The following is a 13927-nucleotide window of genomic DNA, read 5'->3' as shown; positions in this document are numbered from 1 at the left end:
AATAATAACGGACTATTGTACAAGATATCGATGCATTGTTTTTCTGCTATTCATATTCATGACATCGTAGACTCGAATATATCAGTGACTCAACTTTCATTCGTAATTCGTAGATTTAATAAATAAGCGCCTTTTATATAATCACAGCGTCTAAACCTTCTGAAGCTTGAAGCTGGACGAAGTTCGAATACTACTACCACCACCGAGTCACTTCAACATGTCCAAGCATCATCCAGGTAGGTTTGTCCCCTGACGCTATCAGATTTTGGTCTGATACAATGTGTATTGCCAGATCTTATTATGTGTAGGCGCCAACCTGGCATAGGTATGCAGTCGCGCGTGCACAAAGTTTCCAATGCTGACCGATACTGTCTAGCCATCGGTCGTCTTTGTGAGAAGTGCGACGGCAAGTGGTGAGTCTGCTAATACGGACCTCCATATGAACTCTGGATTGATGAAATGAAAGCCCTGTCTGTGATTCATATGTCCGGCCTGAAACTCTGGTGCGAATATGCGACGAGTGTAACTTTGGTACATACGGTGGACGCTGTATCATCTGTGGTGCACCAGGTACGCCTTTTGCTGCATTGATTCACCAATTGCTGATAAGATGTCAGGTATTTCCGATGCGTATTATTGCTCTGAGTGCACCAGACTCGAAAAGGACCGTGATGGCTGCCCTAAGATCGTCAATCTAGGTGCAAGTCGGACAGATCTATTCTACGAGCGTCGTCGTCTTGGTACGCCTGCAGTCTGTGAGAACCTTGTTTATACGTGTACTGACCATCAATTACAGGCTTCAAAAAGGGTTGATTATACTAAATACAACTATTATATGGTCGAAATACAGGCATTCGATGGGTCAGAAGCGGCTATGCAGGCTTCGTATATACGGCATAAGATATAATGGGAACGCTCCCATTTGGATCCTCGTAATTTTGGAACGCTTGTCTGAATGCGAAATTAGTTGCATGCATGCAATTCCTGAGTAGCGTACTCACTTGAAGCGATTCATATCGACCTGCAATATCGCGAATTAGGCGTACATGATTAAATGAGTGATTTAAATAGCACTTGCCGGTCCTTTAAACATGATGAATATGTGCGTTTCATCATGGACGTCAATAGACTCGCAATCCTCGCAGAGATCACGCCCACAGTACGCGCAGCGGTACCATTCGCCTTGTATGTGATTCATGCAACAGTCGCATAAAGCCGTTCCATGTCTAAGGGATCGCAAATATCCTGGGCAACGTTAGAGCCCAGTTTCAGTGGAACGAATGAACTCACCTCTGGGGTTATGGAGATCATGATACCCTGCTGCAACTTGTTGCGAGTACCTACAATGGGGTTATTCCACTTGCTGGACAGTTGATGGAAATCACTTACAGTAGTGGCAAGAATGGGGTTTCCGATTCCAAAGGAACATCCACAGGTCGATGTAATTTGAAGAAGACATGAAGGGGGTTGTGAATATGCCAGGATCGCTCTTCGCAGTACTCGCACTAGATAGGACTTTAGAAGGCTCAAACTTCGAAGAATAACAACGAGCATACTAGGCTGAATGGTGCTGGCTTTGAAGGGCAGGTCGCGCATTGATATCGGATGCCGATGATGGGCTAAAATCTAATGAGGGGTAAATATACAATGTTGTTGGGACGCACGTACCTTGTTGCAGCCTCTGCATATCGTCCCATGATCGTTAGGAGACACCCTCTGAGGATTACCCGATACCCCCGAGCCGACCACAGTTTTCGCGTACGATGATACGGCCGAGCTCAGATCAGTTTCTGATGTCGAGTGATTGAGATTACCACCATCTCTCCGTTGCCAGAGGTTGATAGCTCTTTGACTGGCCGTATGGAGCTGGACCCCGAAAGTTAGCACTGACAGAGGCATGGCCAGAGATGTACTAACCTCCGAAGAGTCTAGCGGATACGGAATCTAAGGGTGAAGGGTCTTATTATACTTTGTGGAGGAGGAGATGTGGTGAAGGCCAAACTTACCTTGATCATTACATGAGCCGATGTATGGCCGCTTTCCGTTGGGTCGAAGTTTCCGGGCAATCCGGCGGACTCGCAGTTTGAACAGATGTCCACTGCCTGGCAAAGTAGGCAATGGAATCGTGCGCCGACAATATCTTGTAGACAACTAATGGAGGGCGTTAGTTACGCGCGTGAGATCAGGAGAATGGAGATCGTACTGTGAGCATTTGATACCCGGATGTTTCATTGCTTTGCGCTTCAAATTAGCCGTGTGTATATATGTGCACGAGGGCAGTATAGACCTACTTTCTTCGTCACCCATGTCGAGAGGAGCTGCAGGTATATGATCTGGGTCACTATAGGAACGCAATCGTCGTTCTGGTACCACCAGAAACGCGTGAGATGGATGTAGTTCGTGGATTTGACTGCGGTTGGGGGGAGGCGTAATAAGCTCCTGAATGACTGCGGCACGTGAAGATGAAGCTTGGAGGTTCTTACCTATAGCATCCGCGACAGACGTTGAGCTGCTTACATGACGCGCATTTATAGCTTTTGCGCAGATTGGTGGCTTTGCAGAACGTGCAGTTAGAAGTCTTCGATTCGTCGTGTTCTAGGCGCAGAGGTTAGTCTCGTGTAGATTGAGAATCATATACATTGCGTACCGACGTCATCCCAGCCGGTGTGTCCCCAGACTTTCTCTTGGAAGGCGTGGCGAAGAGGCGCCTTGTGTCGAGAAGTGGAACTATGTCCTTGCAAGTCTTGAGGTGAAGGTGGCAGAGTCGGATTTAGAGGCCCTTCCTTAGCATGGGTCACGCCGTCAGTTTCCAAGCAGCCCGAACAGAGTTCGTAGCCAGGTCCATGAGCAGACTGAGACGATCCCGAAGAACTCCCAGGAGACCCGGATATCGGTGGTATTGAAGGAAGTGGTTTATGACGGAAAGGGTTCCCAAATAGATCCAAGTCACCTATCAGCGTGCGCGAGGAATTAGACGGCGAGGTAGATAATTCTGGGCTCCAAGGGGGATACGTCAGGCCGGGAGAGCCACTAGGTGATTCTTTCCCTTTCCCTTTGAGTGTAAGGCTCTCTCCTATGGGGGCTTTTGGTCCGCAGGTCGAACAGACATACCGAAAGGTGTGAAGTCTCACACCACAGGCGGAGCAGTCGGTGATTTGTTCCGGTGGCGGTGAATGGGCCGGGGGGATGTATTGTCCAAGGCCCTGTGGAATGCCATTCTCGTGAATGTGCTCGCGGCATGGTAGTGGGTCGGAATTGTGCGAATTTGATTGCGAGGAGGGAGCGGGGAAAGAAACTTGCTGAGCGGCGAGCCAATCTAGCTGCATGGAATTCGGTCGTGCAGGGCCCGGTGCACTCATACTGTCAAGGATACCAGCTTCGCTTTCGTATGTTGCTCCGTTTTCACCATATTGTGATTGAGAAGCGTTGGACCGAGCGGGGGTGTACGTATAGTAACGTTTGCCCCGATCATCCGACTGCAATGAGAGATCCCCCGAGAAGCGAGCGGATTGAGCATCGTCTTGGATGGACACAGACGATGTGTCAGATTCTGATGGCGCAGGCAGGCCTCCTAGAACGTTGATGATAACCCTCTCGTTTTGCTCTCTTAACCAAGCCGCTCCGCGGGCGTCTCGGCCAAAGGTATGGTCGACGCTGGACGTATCGGACGCGTTTTGCTCGTCGTATCTCAGCCGCTCAAATACGGCGGAAGGGTTTTCTGGGAATCGTGCGGCGGCCGATTCTTCTAAACCGGAGAAGCTACGATCGCGACTCCGACCAGATAAAGAGGAGGCGATCTTCCTCAGACGGCCGGCGGTTGCGCTGAACCGGCTCTGGCTCACTGCTGTGACTTGTGGAGGAGAGAGATTTGACGACGAGGCGCTGCCCTCCGGCGGACTGAGAGAGGGAGTGGATAGTCGAGATGGTGATCGGGCACCGGTATCCCGCGAGCTGACCGTGACAGAGTCGTCGTCAACCTCTGGTCGGTGGGCACTGTAATTGAAGGAGGCCTGGCTGAGATTTCTACTCGAAATTCCCTCGAAGCTACGAATGGATGAGTTATCAGAGAGACTTATACCATCGTACTCCATGTTGATCTCGACGCTAATAGAGATCTTGCGAGGTCCGCCGAAGAGAGACGACGACGATGATTCGTCTCCACCCGAGTTGAAATAGTTGATAGCTTCAGTAAGGGTATCCTCCGAGGTAATAATTGATATCTCTCCATCGTCGTCGGTGTATTGAATAGAGTATTGTTTTGAATGCAGCGAGAAGGCCTGGTCTACCTGATGGCTGAGTTAGAGTGTCATTTCAACAGCTAGCCAAGTGTGAGCGCATGCCTTGTCCCGTAGCGCCTGGTACGTGCAAGTCCGGGCATTGGGGAAGGTGATCCGCTTGCGACTCTGTTCCAAGAAGCACTTTGCGACAAGCGTACGATCCGGTCTCGTGTGCATTGCGAGACTTTAATATGCAGACAATTTGGGTATATGGTGCTCAAGCAGCAGCGAAAGGAGGCAAGCGGTGCAGCTGTACGATCGGGGCTGCTGAACAATGCATGATCGGCGGTGCGCAGTTACCGGCGGCAATATCCTGCTATCAGGGGCAACAAAGGGGCTAGGTCACATGCAACTGGGCGCTCGATGTGTTTGCGTCTATTTGAAAACACGTCGCACCAATTAGTATCGCAAGCTCACCTTCTCCGCTCGTCTATGCAACAAAATTCCAAGATGGTAAGTCGCAGTGCATCTGGGTAGCGGAATGTGTCTGAACATAACCTAGGCAGCTGCAACTGTCTCTGATTCCGTGCCAATGGAAACCTCTCATGAGGATATGATCGTACGTTGAGCTGCTTCGACCGCAGAGTAATACGTGTCTCATTGGCGACAGCATGATGCCCAACTAGATTATTATGGCAAACGACTTGCTACGTGCTCTTCTGACAGGACTGTGAAAGTGTTCGATGTAGTGGAGGGTGAAACGAAGCCGACAGGCCAGACCTTGAAAGGGTTCGTTGGCTATAACCTCCCTTCATTTCGCGCGTTTTGAACGCTATTTTAGCCATACAGGACCTGTTTGGCAAATAGCCTGGGCCCATCCAAAATTTGGGCATATACTTGCTTCGTGTTCGTATGACGGGAAGGTGTTGATCTGGAAGGAGCAACCAGGGCAGGGACCTTCCACGGGCGGGTGGACAAAGATTAATGAACATACGCTGCACAGTGCTTCTGGTGAGTTTGGCATGATTGCCGAGCCAGCTGCGGTTCTGACCTGGAGGCATGTAGTCAATTCTGTTTGCTGGGCTCCCCATGAACTTGGCCCCATTCTTGCTTGCGCGTCCTCAGACGGCAAACTATCAGTATTGACTTTCAAAAGTGCGTTACAGTCCCCACAGTTCCATGTGGATATGGCCGCTCATTAGGTATAGATGAAGGTCAGTGGGACGCCGACATTTTCAATGGCCATGCTGTTGGTTGCAACGCCGTATCCTGGGCTCCTGCTATTCAGCCCGGTTCCTTGATTACACCCCAACAAGCTCCTTCCATCCCAGGACAAGCCACTAATCAACCAAGCCAACAAACCGTTAAGCGCTTCGCAAGTGCTGGCGGTGACAACCTCGTCAAGATCTGGGGATATCGCGAGAACACGCATTCCTGGGTTGAAGAGGAGGTCCTTGAGGGCCACACCGACTGGGTACGAGATGTTGCCTGGGCTCCGAATATCGGCCTCCCCAGAAGTTACATTGCCACCGCTTCGCAAGATAAGACTGTTCTTATATGGACGAAGGACACACCGACATCACCTTGGGTGAAGACTGCCCTCGATCCATCATCTGCGATTACGAACGCACCGTCTGCACCCGCTGGCAAATTCCCTGATGTTGTTTGGCGTGTGTCGTGGAGTTTGGCTGGCAACCTGCTTGCTGTTAGCTGTGGTGATGGTAAAGTGACGCTGTGGAAAGAAAACCTGAAGGGTATCTGGGAATGCGTCAGCGACATGAACAGCTAGATACTATTCTCCATGTAGCAGTAATGGTTCGTATTATTCAACGGCAGGACTCCGCTCTCTCCAACTGGTTACTACCGTATGGTTTCCGCCCGTTACCACATTTCTGTTGCCTTGAACTTCATGTAGACGTTCCTGCGGCGAAACTCTAGGCATATTACAAGCGCACGATTCACCAACCATTCATGTATTGGTAGAAACAACCTCGAATGAGAACGATTGACTTTCCTTTTGAGTTCTCGTGTATGGGAATATCTTTCCAGAAACGTAAAGTGTTGGGCGCTTCCATTTTAGACTCTTCCTCATCATCGAAAATCATCAATGGGTCGCCTTCGCCGTTCGAGAGCCCACCACGCACGTAGAGACGTGCACAGAGCGTCTCGTACGAGGGTATGTGTCAAACCTCTGCAATATTTCCCTAATTGCACTCATTCAATATCACCCACAGGTTCGGACGAAGGACCTGGATCAGATCCAGCTAATTGACTTGGATCCCAAAGTGCGTTCGCTATCTGACTCTATCCCGGAGTTATTGTTGAGGGCGCTACCTTCAGAATCGCGCCAATCTCGAGGCACAACCAATTGACTTTGATACACCTGGCTTAGCGCAGCATTATTGTGTCGAATGTGCAAAGTCGGTCATTGTTCCTGGTATCGACGGTAAACGCTGGACGGACGGTTCAAACTAATCCATCTAGATACTACGAGACAGATCACGCCTTGCAATCACATTGGAAGAGCAAGGTCCATAAACGACGATGTAAACAGCTTAGGGAGCCGGCCTATACGATTGAGGAGGCAGAACGCGCTGCTGGACTGGGGAGAGAAACCAAAAAAGTATAATACACATCTCCGCATGGATGATATCTCATAATCTATTTATTTTGATCATTGGTGCGTCGCACATTCCATCCCACTTCACAAATAAGTCTGAAACCTCCCCAGTAGTTTACGTATTGCAGCGATGTATCTGTCAATGTTCTTGGGAATGGCCCCCTGAGGCGGCAGCCACTACCCGCTATAGTACGTATCACACCAATCCCTTCACTCAGGAGGCAAGGGCTCGATCTTCATTTCCTGAGTGTCACCCCGTTGTTATTTTGGCCCGCCTTCCTAGCGAGAATAAATCAGCACATCAGTGTCATGTTCTCCCGCAGGAGTCTTTTAGAAGATCTTAAACCCAGTTCACCGTATCAGACAGCTGACTTGGTGTGTGGAGACCACTGTTGCCCGCGTTGCAGGCGGAGATGTTGGAAGATGCGAAGGATGATCGATTGCAACGTCGGCAGGAGCGTCAACGACAGCGTGGGTGGCCTTCGGTCTCAACGAACCCAATGTAGGCACCTAGGCACCGGCCTCTCGGACGGCGACATGGAGGAAGAAGATGCTATTGTCTCGGGAATGCGACCTAACTGTCCCGAGTAATGGATCGCAGCAGCATTCGTGTGTCTCATCGGGAGTTACTAGAGCACTGGCATCTTCAAGTATCGGTAACAAATGAAATCAGATCGAGGGCTATGCACTGTGGCTCGCCATGCCGTGCTCCATGACGTACTAATTGTCGAACCGTTCCGCTTACGCTAAGTAAGTGTTCCAATACCATCTACGAGCGTGGCGCACGCAGCAAAACCAGTTAGTCACTTCCCCGGCAGGAACTTCGGCGTCATGCTCGGAATTCTGTGCAGCTTCATGATTTCGCAAGCTGTTGGCATAGTCTATGTTGGGATACTATTCGATTCTACGCAGCAAGCTTGTTCAGCCGTTCCTCGGCTTCCATCCAATCATCATCGCATCCTCCTTTAGCCAACCATCCAAACGTCTCCCCAACAGCCTTCCCCAAAGATTCCATCTCGTCCCTTGATGACTTCGAGTTGACTTGGAAATCCGGGTGATTGAACTCATACATCAGGCCGTTGAGGCGAGAACGCTCAGCTTTTTGCTGAGCAAATGGGAGGCGAATATCTTGGTATATCTGCAGAACGACAGGCAAATTGTCCTTGGTAGTCTTCGGGTGGGCTAAGAGGCGCCCAAGAAGGTGAGCGTCCTAGCAAGAAGGTTAAACTTGGGTGGGGCGACGAGACGTTTAAGATTTTTTCACCTCAATAGCCTGGCCACCTCCGACTCCTTGGTGGGGGGTCATTGCATGCGCCTAGTCACAATTCAGCATGGAATCTATACCACGCGACTATGGAGCACTGACCGAATCGCCCACGAGGGCAACTCTTCCGTTGACAGCGAATGGAAGGCCTTCCACGACGAAGATAGTCCATCTACTGACTTTAGAGTTCATAAGCTGATAGGTAGGTAGTTAGATCATGTCTTCAACGCAACACTGATAACCTACCTCGAGCATACCACAGACCTCGGGCTCCCAGTCGACAAATGCGTCGATTACATGTTGCTTAGGAACATCCACGACATGCGCATCGCCTACGGTGTCCAGCATTTTCCCAGGGGGCGAATAGTAGCAGATAAAATGCACTACAGCACCGAATGGATACGAAACGACGTGCTGCGAGCCAGTTAGCCACACTTTTTCGGATAACACCCTGACATTACCTTGTCCTGGCCACACCACTGCGCGAGAGAGCAAATGAACAACATACGCACACCTCTATCACTCGTGTTACTCACTATGTATGGATTAGTGAGGGCACGATGGCCCGGGAATTTAGCTTGCAATGCCTCTGCTGAGACGTTGCACCTATATGCATATGTGCCACTCCATTTTGGGGGGACGAGTTGTAGGTAGGCTTCCGCCTTAACAGGGTCTGTTTGTTGATTGGCAAAGTCTGTGAAAACCCATTTTCTGGTGGTTGAATGGACACCATCGGCTCCGATCACGATATCCGCGGTGTCGCGTGTGCCATCAGAGAACAATACAGCGACCTGAGCGCTTTTGTCTTCCACGACGAAATCTATGGCGCGTTTGGAGGTCAGTACTTTGCAATTTGGACCCAGTTTTGCCTGTAACATCTCCAAGAGCTTAGGTCTTGGTATGCTCAGAGGCCCATCTATCCTCTCGATCAGATCAACACCTGAATGGAGCCGACGCGGCGAACATACATGGCATAAGATGGCTATGGAAATCGTATCCGTCCTCTTTCTGGTCAGATTTCCTGTAAATAGGTCCCCTGACTGAAAATATCACAAGTTCCTGGTGAGTCTGCGTATACTGTATATTTCGATCCTGACCTTCTCCTTCCTTGGGTGTTGGGAAGTTGCGCTTGGCTAGTTCTTCCTCCAAGCCCATGTCCTGGAAGACTTGCCAACTCCGTTTCCAGATTGCTATCGCTTCGCCGGCTGCAGACACTTCAGGCTTAGATTCACATACGACGACTTCAACTTGCGGGTTGCGACTGATAAACGCGGCGAGTGCTAACCCCCCTACTCCAGCGCCGCTGTTCATTGTGTGAATAAAATATTGAAAATGCTCTAAACCTCAACTCACCAAATGATGACCTTGAATGTGACTTGGGTTTCCATGGTATGTATTTGTAGATGGGGATGATTCTGTTGAACCCGTTGACTAGTGAGGTTTGCTTTTATCCCGTAGGTTCATCAGGTTCATCACACTTCCGCCTGCTTGTGCGATGGCGCTGGGGCTATGTATCACCCCCACATGCAGCGGTCTGCAACAACTAGGATTACACATCGTTTGATACCGGCGGTGTATGGCGGTCATGATGTATTTCCAGAGAGCCGTCCCCCCGGCAACATTCGGTGTTTCAGTTGGATCTGTCATCCTGTCATTTCATCCTACTCGTAAGGTAGGTTTCCCCTGGCATGCGAGGGAGATCGACCTACTCCTCGGGTCCGTTGGTTGAAAAAAAAAACAAGATTGGGCGATCTGTAGAATCCTTTAATCCTTTCCACCTTTGAAAGTATCAAGCTCCACGTCATGGCCTGCAACCAGGTACGATTCTGGGACACTTCGGTTTCGAACGGAACTCGACCCTCACAAATCATCAGCGTGAAAATAACGCCCACGACTGGAAAGCGTTTCGCACTTGGAGATCTTCGGTGTTCACGCGGTAAGGACGGAGATACTAACGAATTCGGACTGGTTGTCCAAGTGTCTGGCAAGACTCGAGAGCGAACTACAGAATGACATTCGGCAGCCTGGGTAGAAGGCGACGAGCAAGCCGCGGCACTTCCGATCGAGAAGATAATTGCGGAGCTGCAATCAAGATACGTTCTATATATAACACTACGTGAGTTCCATGTCAACAAACTAGATATCTCAGCTGATTGAGCAGACCTAGCTCATGTCAGGCCGTTTTAAGCCGCCAGTAGCCGACAGGTCGACTTCACATGTACGCTCACTGGACTCTAGCACACTTAAACTTCCGACCCCCAACCAACCCGAAATATTGCTTCAACAATGGGCGCGTACTTGTCTGTGATGGACGAAAGCTGGCCACCCAAGCCCAAGTGGAAAGTCGACGAAGTACCAGATATGACAGGGAAGGTGGCTCTTGTAACAGGTGGTACCTCAGGAATCGGAAAGAAAGTGGCAAAGGTTTGGAGCGTTTGTACTGTCGAGTGACTATGCGTAGCTCAACTCGTTCTGAATAGGTGCTTCTGCTTCGTGGTGCAAAGGTATACATTACCGCTCGGGACTCCAGGAAAGCCCAGGACACCGTGAAAGAGCTCTCTGAAGCAACTAAACATACGCCAGGCCTGCTGGTCTTAGACCTGTCCGATCTCGGGTCAGTCAAGACTGCCGCAGAAGATTTCTTGAGGTATATAACCTTCGATTGTCATCGCGGGGGGTTATATTGAAGGCACTCCTCCTTAGAAACGAAAAGGAATTACACATCTTGTTCAACAATGCGTGAGTCTTTCGTGCTATCGCCATCGGCCATATATACTGAGCGAAAGTAAAGTGGAATAATGGGTGTTCCGTCTGACCAAGTGACAAAAGAGGGCTATGATCTTCAGTTCGCCACAAACGTTTTGGGTGAGGTTACGATTTATCATACATCGCGTCGGAATGAGCACCTTATACGTGAATATCCAGGCCCCTTCCTCCTCACAGAACTGCTGCTTCCTACTCTTATTTCCACGTCCAGCAGGTCAAATGGGTTCAAGGCACGCGTTGTCAATATGACGTCTGGATACCACTTCCTCTCCAAAGTCGACTTCAATAAATTGCGTGATACCCCGGCGCGCCGTAAGACGGCCCCTCAAGATCTGTACGCGCAAAGCAAACTGGTGAGGTCGAGCACCGCTTTCCCTACCGGCGCTGACCGGTGTTCTGTTTTGTTGGTGATGTAGGGCAATGTGATTTTTGCAACGGAGCTGGCGAGAAGATATGGAGACCAGGGCATTGTATCGACTTGCATCAATCCGGGTACGAGACAATTCCCATACGCCTCGTTCGCGAAGAAATCTCATCCACCCTCTCAGGAAATATACGCACGAACTTGCAACGACATCTACCAACCATCACCGGCAAAATCTTTGTATAGACTATCTTCATGTGGCTCATTGCAACCGTTTCTTACGCTATGCTCATAGGGTCTTATGTTGTATCCGCTTGAGAACGGCATACTCAGCCCTCTTTACGCCGCAACGACAGAAGAGGGTGCATCGCTCAACGGAAAGGTTCGTTTCATTGCCGCTCCTGGAGAATTCTGTAGCTGATGATGTACATTCCTCCCCAGTACCTCAAACCATTCGCGAGGGTAGGTCAAGCATCGAAGGGCTCACAAGACCCCAAGGTCGGGAAGGAGCTCTGGACGTGGATGGAGGAGCAAACCAAATCATACACCAGCTCGGAGGAGAGTACTTCTGCAGCCCCCCCAGCGTGAGATGCAGCAAGGAGTCACTTTTTGTTGCCCGTTTTCTGTCGTTCTTTTACTCTCCCTGCAATGGACGTTCTGGTCTCGAGTCAATAAATCTTGAGTGAAATCTGGTTGGGGTCCAAACTTATAACACTCGCACGCGTGCAGGGTCCCGTAGATACACTTGAGCTTGAGCCAAGATGTCGATGAGCCTCAGCATCGCCGGACTGAACCCCAGCCTAAGCGACGTCCCGGAAGTCGAGGAGACGTCTGCTGATGGCTCGTCATCTGGTGCTGGCGACAGAGCAAACACCATCAACTCGCCGTATCTTGGTAGCCCGACACCGTCCACCTCGTCCTTCAACGTCCCCGCCGTTCAAGTATCCCGCTCGAGCTCAAATCCAGGAGCTACAGGCGGAATTTCGAGAAAGGCTTCCAGCATCAGAACATTGGGGAAATCGTCGTCCAGCTCAATGGATATCGTTGGCTATGGCAGTGGCTCGACGCCCCCAACATCCTCGCTGTCTGGCTCAACCTCCAGCTTGTCCTCCTCGACGGCCACTCTCAAACGTAAACCGAGCTCGAGTTCACAAAGTCGCTCAGGTATGCTCAAAGTGATATTGTATGAAATCCTTCGAAATTAACATAGAAGACTTGGTTCTCTTCTTCAGCAGCCTCCCCGCAGCCTCCCCACTCTCCCAAGCCTGGATCGTCGGCCCACACGCTACAGAAATATCGCAGCAACCCTCGGCTTCCGAATGATAAAGAGTGCGCGAGGGTGCCCTCCACGATGATGTACTGGTCTCGTGCCCCAGTGTACGGCGCGATCCCGATGCGTACTTTTCGTGCTCATACAGTGACATTAGTGGACAATGTCGCTTGGCTATTCGGTGGTTGTGACGATAAGGATTGCTGGAAAGATATCTATCTATTTGATACAGGTGAGTGGGCTACTCCATCTATCTACTGTGCACATAGCGAGTGCCGTCGTACAGAAACTATGCAGTGGTCTCATCCAGATACGACTGGTGACACGCCGCCACCGTGTAGAGCGCATACGGCCACTCTTGTCGATCGCAAGCTGTTCATCTTCGGCGGGGGTCAAGGCCCGACTTATTACAACACAACGTTTATCCTCGACGTCAACACGCGGCGCTGGTCCAAGCTCCCCATGCCCAAAGTCAAGAACAGCAGCAACCTTGCCATCAAGTCAGGAAAAGAGGACTCCAGCACGAACGAGGTCAGCAAAGACGGTAGCAAGACGAACAACGGCGTAGACGATTCATCTGAAGAGCTAGAGTACCGCGTCCCCGCCCCGCGACGCGCACATACGGCCGTGTTCTTCGCAGGTCGCGTGTGGATATTCGGAGGTGGGAACGGCATGACTGCGCTGAACGATGTGTGGACTCTCGATGTGGCCCGCGGAGGCGATGGGAACGACGGCGGAGGCAACTCTTCATCAACGAAAGGCAGCGCGACTGCATCATCGTCGTCTTCGTACTCTCATCTGCGCTGGGAGGAAGTTCAAACCGTCGGGAGAAAGCCCACGCCCCGAGGCTACCACACCGCCAATCTCGTAGGAGACGTCATGGTGGTTGTCGGAGGCAGCGACGGGAAAGAGTGCTTCTCTGATATCTGGTGTTTGAACTTGAGTGAGTGGTTTAACTGTTGTCGTGGCAGTGCTTACTTTGTGTCTAGTCACCCTTGTATGGAGCCAGGTCAAGCTCCAAATTGCCCACAGACGTCTATCTCACAGCGCAACGCAAGTCGGATCATATCTCTACATCCTCGGGGGGCATGATGGAAACGAATACCGCTCCGACCTTCTCCTCTTCAACCTCGGTAAAACTCCTCTTTCTTGAAAGCTGTCCAATTCTGACGTGTGCGTCGTAGTATCTCTGCAATACGAATCGAGGCCTGTCGCTGGAAAGGGCCCGAGTGCTCGTGGATATCACGTCTCGCTGCTCGCGGATTCACGAATTTTCCTCTTCGGAGGGTATAATGGACACAATGCCTTCGATGATGTCCATATCTTGGACCTAGCGGCAGCCGCGTATCTCCCACAGGTTACTAGCTTTACCATTGAAGCGTGAAGAGTATATGGCTGCCTACGCGGGAGTGTGGAAGTCGGTTAT

The 13927-nt window shown here is 50.6% G+C and overlaps 7 protein-coding genes across 7 annotated transcripts; 5 read left to right on the top strand and 2 right to left on the bottom strand.

The window, feature by feature from the left end:
• Positions 1-217: 217 nt before the first annotated feature.
• Positions 218-813, top strand: PC9H_006349 (uncharacterized protein; the record flags this gene model as incomplete). The annotated part of the gene is made up of 6 exons (XM_036775899.1): positions 218-236; positions 293-325; positions 377-413; positions 467-570; positions 618-740; positions 797-813. 6 exons carry the CDS (start codon positions 218-220, stop codon positions 811-813), a joined length of 333 nt encoding a protein of 110 aa, XP_036631918.1.
• Positions 814-872: 59 nt separating this feature from the next.
• PC9H_006348 (uncharacterized protein) lies at positions 873-4454 on the bottom strand (the record flags this gene model as incomplete). The annotated part of the gene is made up of 14 exons (XM_036775898.1): positions 873-951; positions 1002-1021; positions 1079-1245; positions 1291-1340; positions 1390-1505; positions 1557-1619; positions 1669-1866; positions 1918-1944; positions 2007-2151; positions 2204-2234; positions 2292-2410; positions 2484-2595; positions 2648-4286; positions 4317-4454. 14 exons carry the CDS (start codon positions 4452-4454, stop codon positions 873-875), a joined length of 2904 nt encoding a protein of 967 aa, XP_036631917.1.
• A 255-nt stretch (positions 4455-4709) lies between these two features.
• On the top strand, positions 4710-6006 carry SEC13 (GTPase-activating protein S13; the record flags this gene model as incomplete). Its single annotated transcript, XM_036775897.1, has 6 exons — positions 4710-4730; positions 4780-4836; positions 4888-5006; positions 5059-5228; positions 5283-5372; positions 5426-6006. The coding sequence occupies 6 exons, from the start codon at positions 4710-4712 to the stop codon at positions 6004-6006; spliced, it is 1038 nt and encodes a 345-aa protein (XP_036631916.1).
• A 318-nt stretch (positions 6007-6324) lies between these two features.
• On the top strand, positions 6325-6846 carry BUD20 (Bud site selection protein 20; the record flags this gene model as incomplete). Its single annotated transcript, XM_036775896.1, has 4 exons — positions 6325-6393; positions 6452-6502; positions 6558-6637; positions 6702-6846. The coding sequence occupies 4 exons, from the start codon at positions 6325-6327 to the stop codon at positions 6844-6846; spliced, it is 345 nt and encodes a 114-aa protein (XP_036631915.1).
• Positions 6847-7741: 895 nt separating this feature from the next.
• Positions 7742-9412, bottom strand: PC9H_006345 (uncharacterized protein; the record flags this gene model as incomplete). The annotated part of the gene is made up of 7 exons (XM_036775895.1): positions 7742-8047; positions 8102-8152; positions 8204-8280; positions 8335-8515; positions 8614-9017; positions 9070-9141; positions 9199-9412. 7 exons carry the CDS (start codon positions 9410-9412, stop codon positions 7742-7744), a joined length of 1305 nt encoding a protein of 434 aa, XP_036631914.1.
• A 975-nt stretch (positions 9413-10387) lies between these two features.
• Positions 10388-11819, top strand: PC9H_006344 (uncharacterized protein; the record flags this gene model as incomplete). The annotated part of the gene is made up of 9 exons (XM_036775894.1): positions 10388-10525; positions 10582-10748; positions 10805-10840; positions 10893-10966; positions 11027-11220; positions 11284-11359; positions 11416-11471; positions 11527-11613; positions 11673-11819. 9 exons carry the CDS (start codon positions 10388-10390, stop codon positions 11817-11819), a joined length of 975 nt encoding a protein of 324 aa, XP_036631913.1.
• Positions 11820-11992: 173 nt separating this feature from the next.
• Positions 11993-13885, top strand: PC9H_006343 (uncharacterized protein; the record flags this gene model as incomplete). Its single annotated transcript, XM_036775893.1, has 5 exons — positions 11993-12395; positions 12464-12733; positions 12788-13444; positions 13491-13634; positions 13686-13885. The coding sequence occupies 5 exons, from the start codon at positions 11993-11995 to the stop codon at positions 13883-13885; spliced, it is 1674 nt and encodes a 557-aa protein (XP_036631912.1).
• Positions 13886-13927: the final 42 nt, after the last annotated feature.

This window comes from Pleurotus ostreatus, assembly GCF_014466165.1.
Source record: "Pleurotus ostreatus strain PC9 chromosome Unknown scaffold_4, whole genome shotgun sequence".
NCBI classification, from domain to species: domain Eukaryota; kingdom Fungi; phylum Basidiomycota; class Agaricomycetes; order Agaricales; family Pleurotaceae; genus Pleurotus; species Pleurotus ostreatus.
The sequence above is the reverse complement of the archived record's forward strand: the minus strand, read 5'-3'. Positions and strand labels throughout refer to the sequence as shown.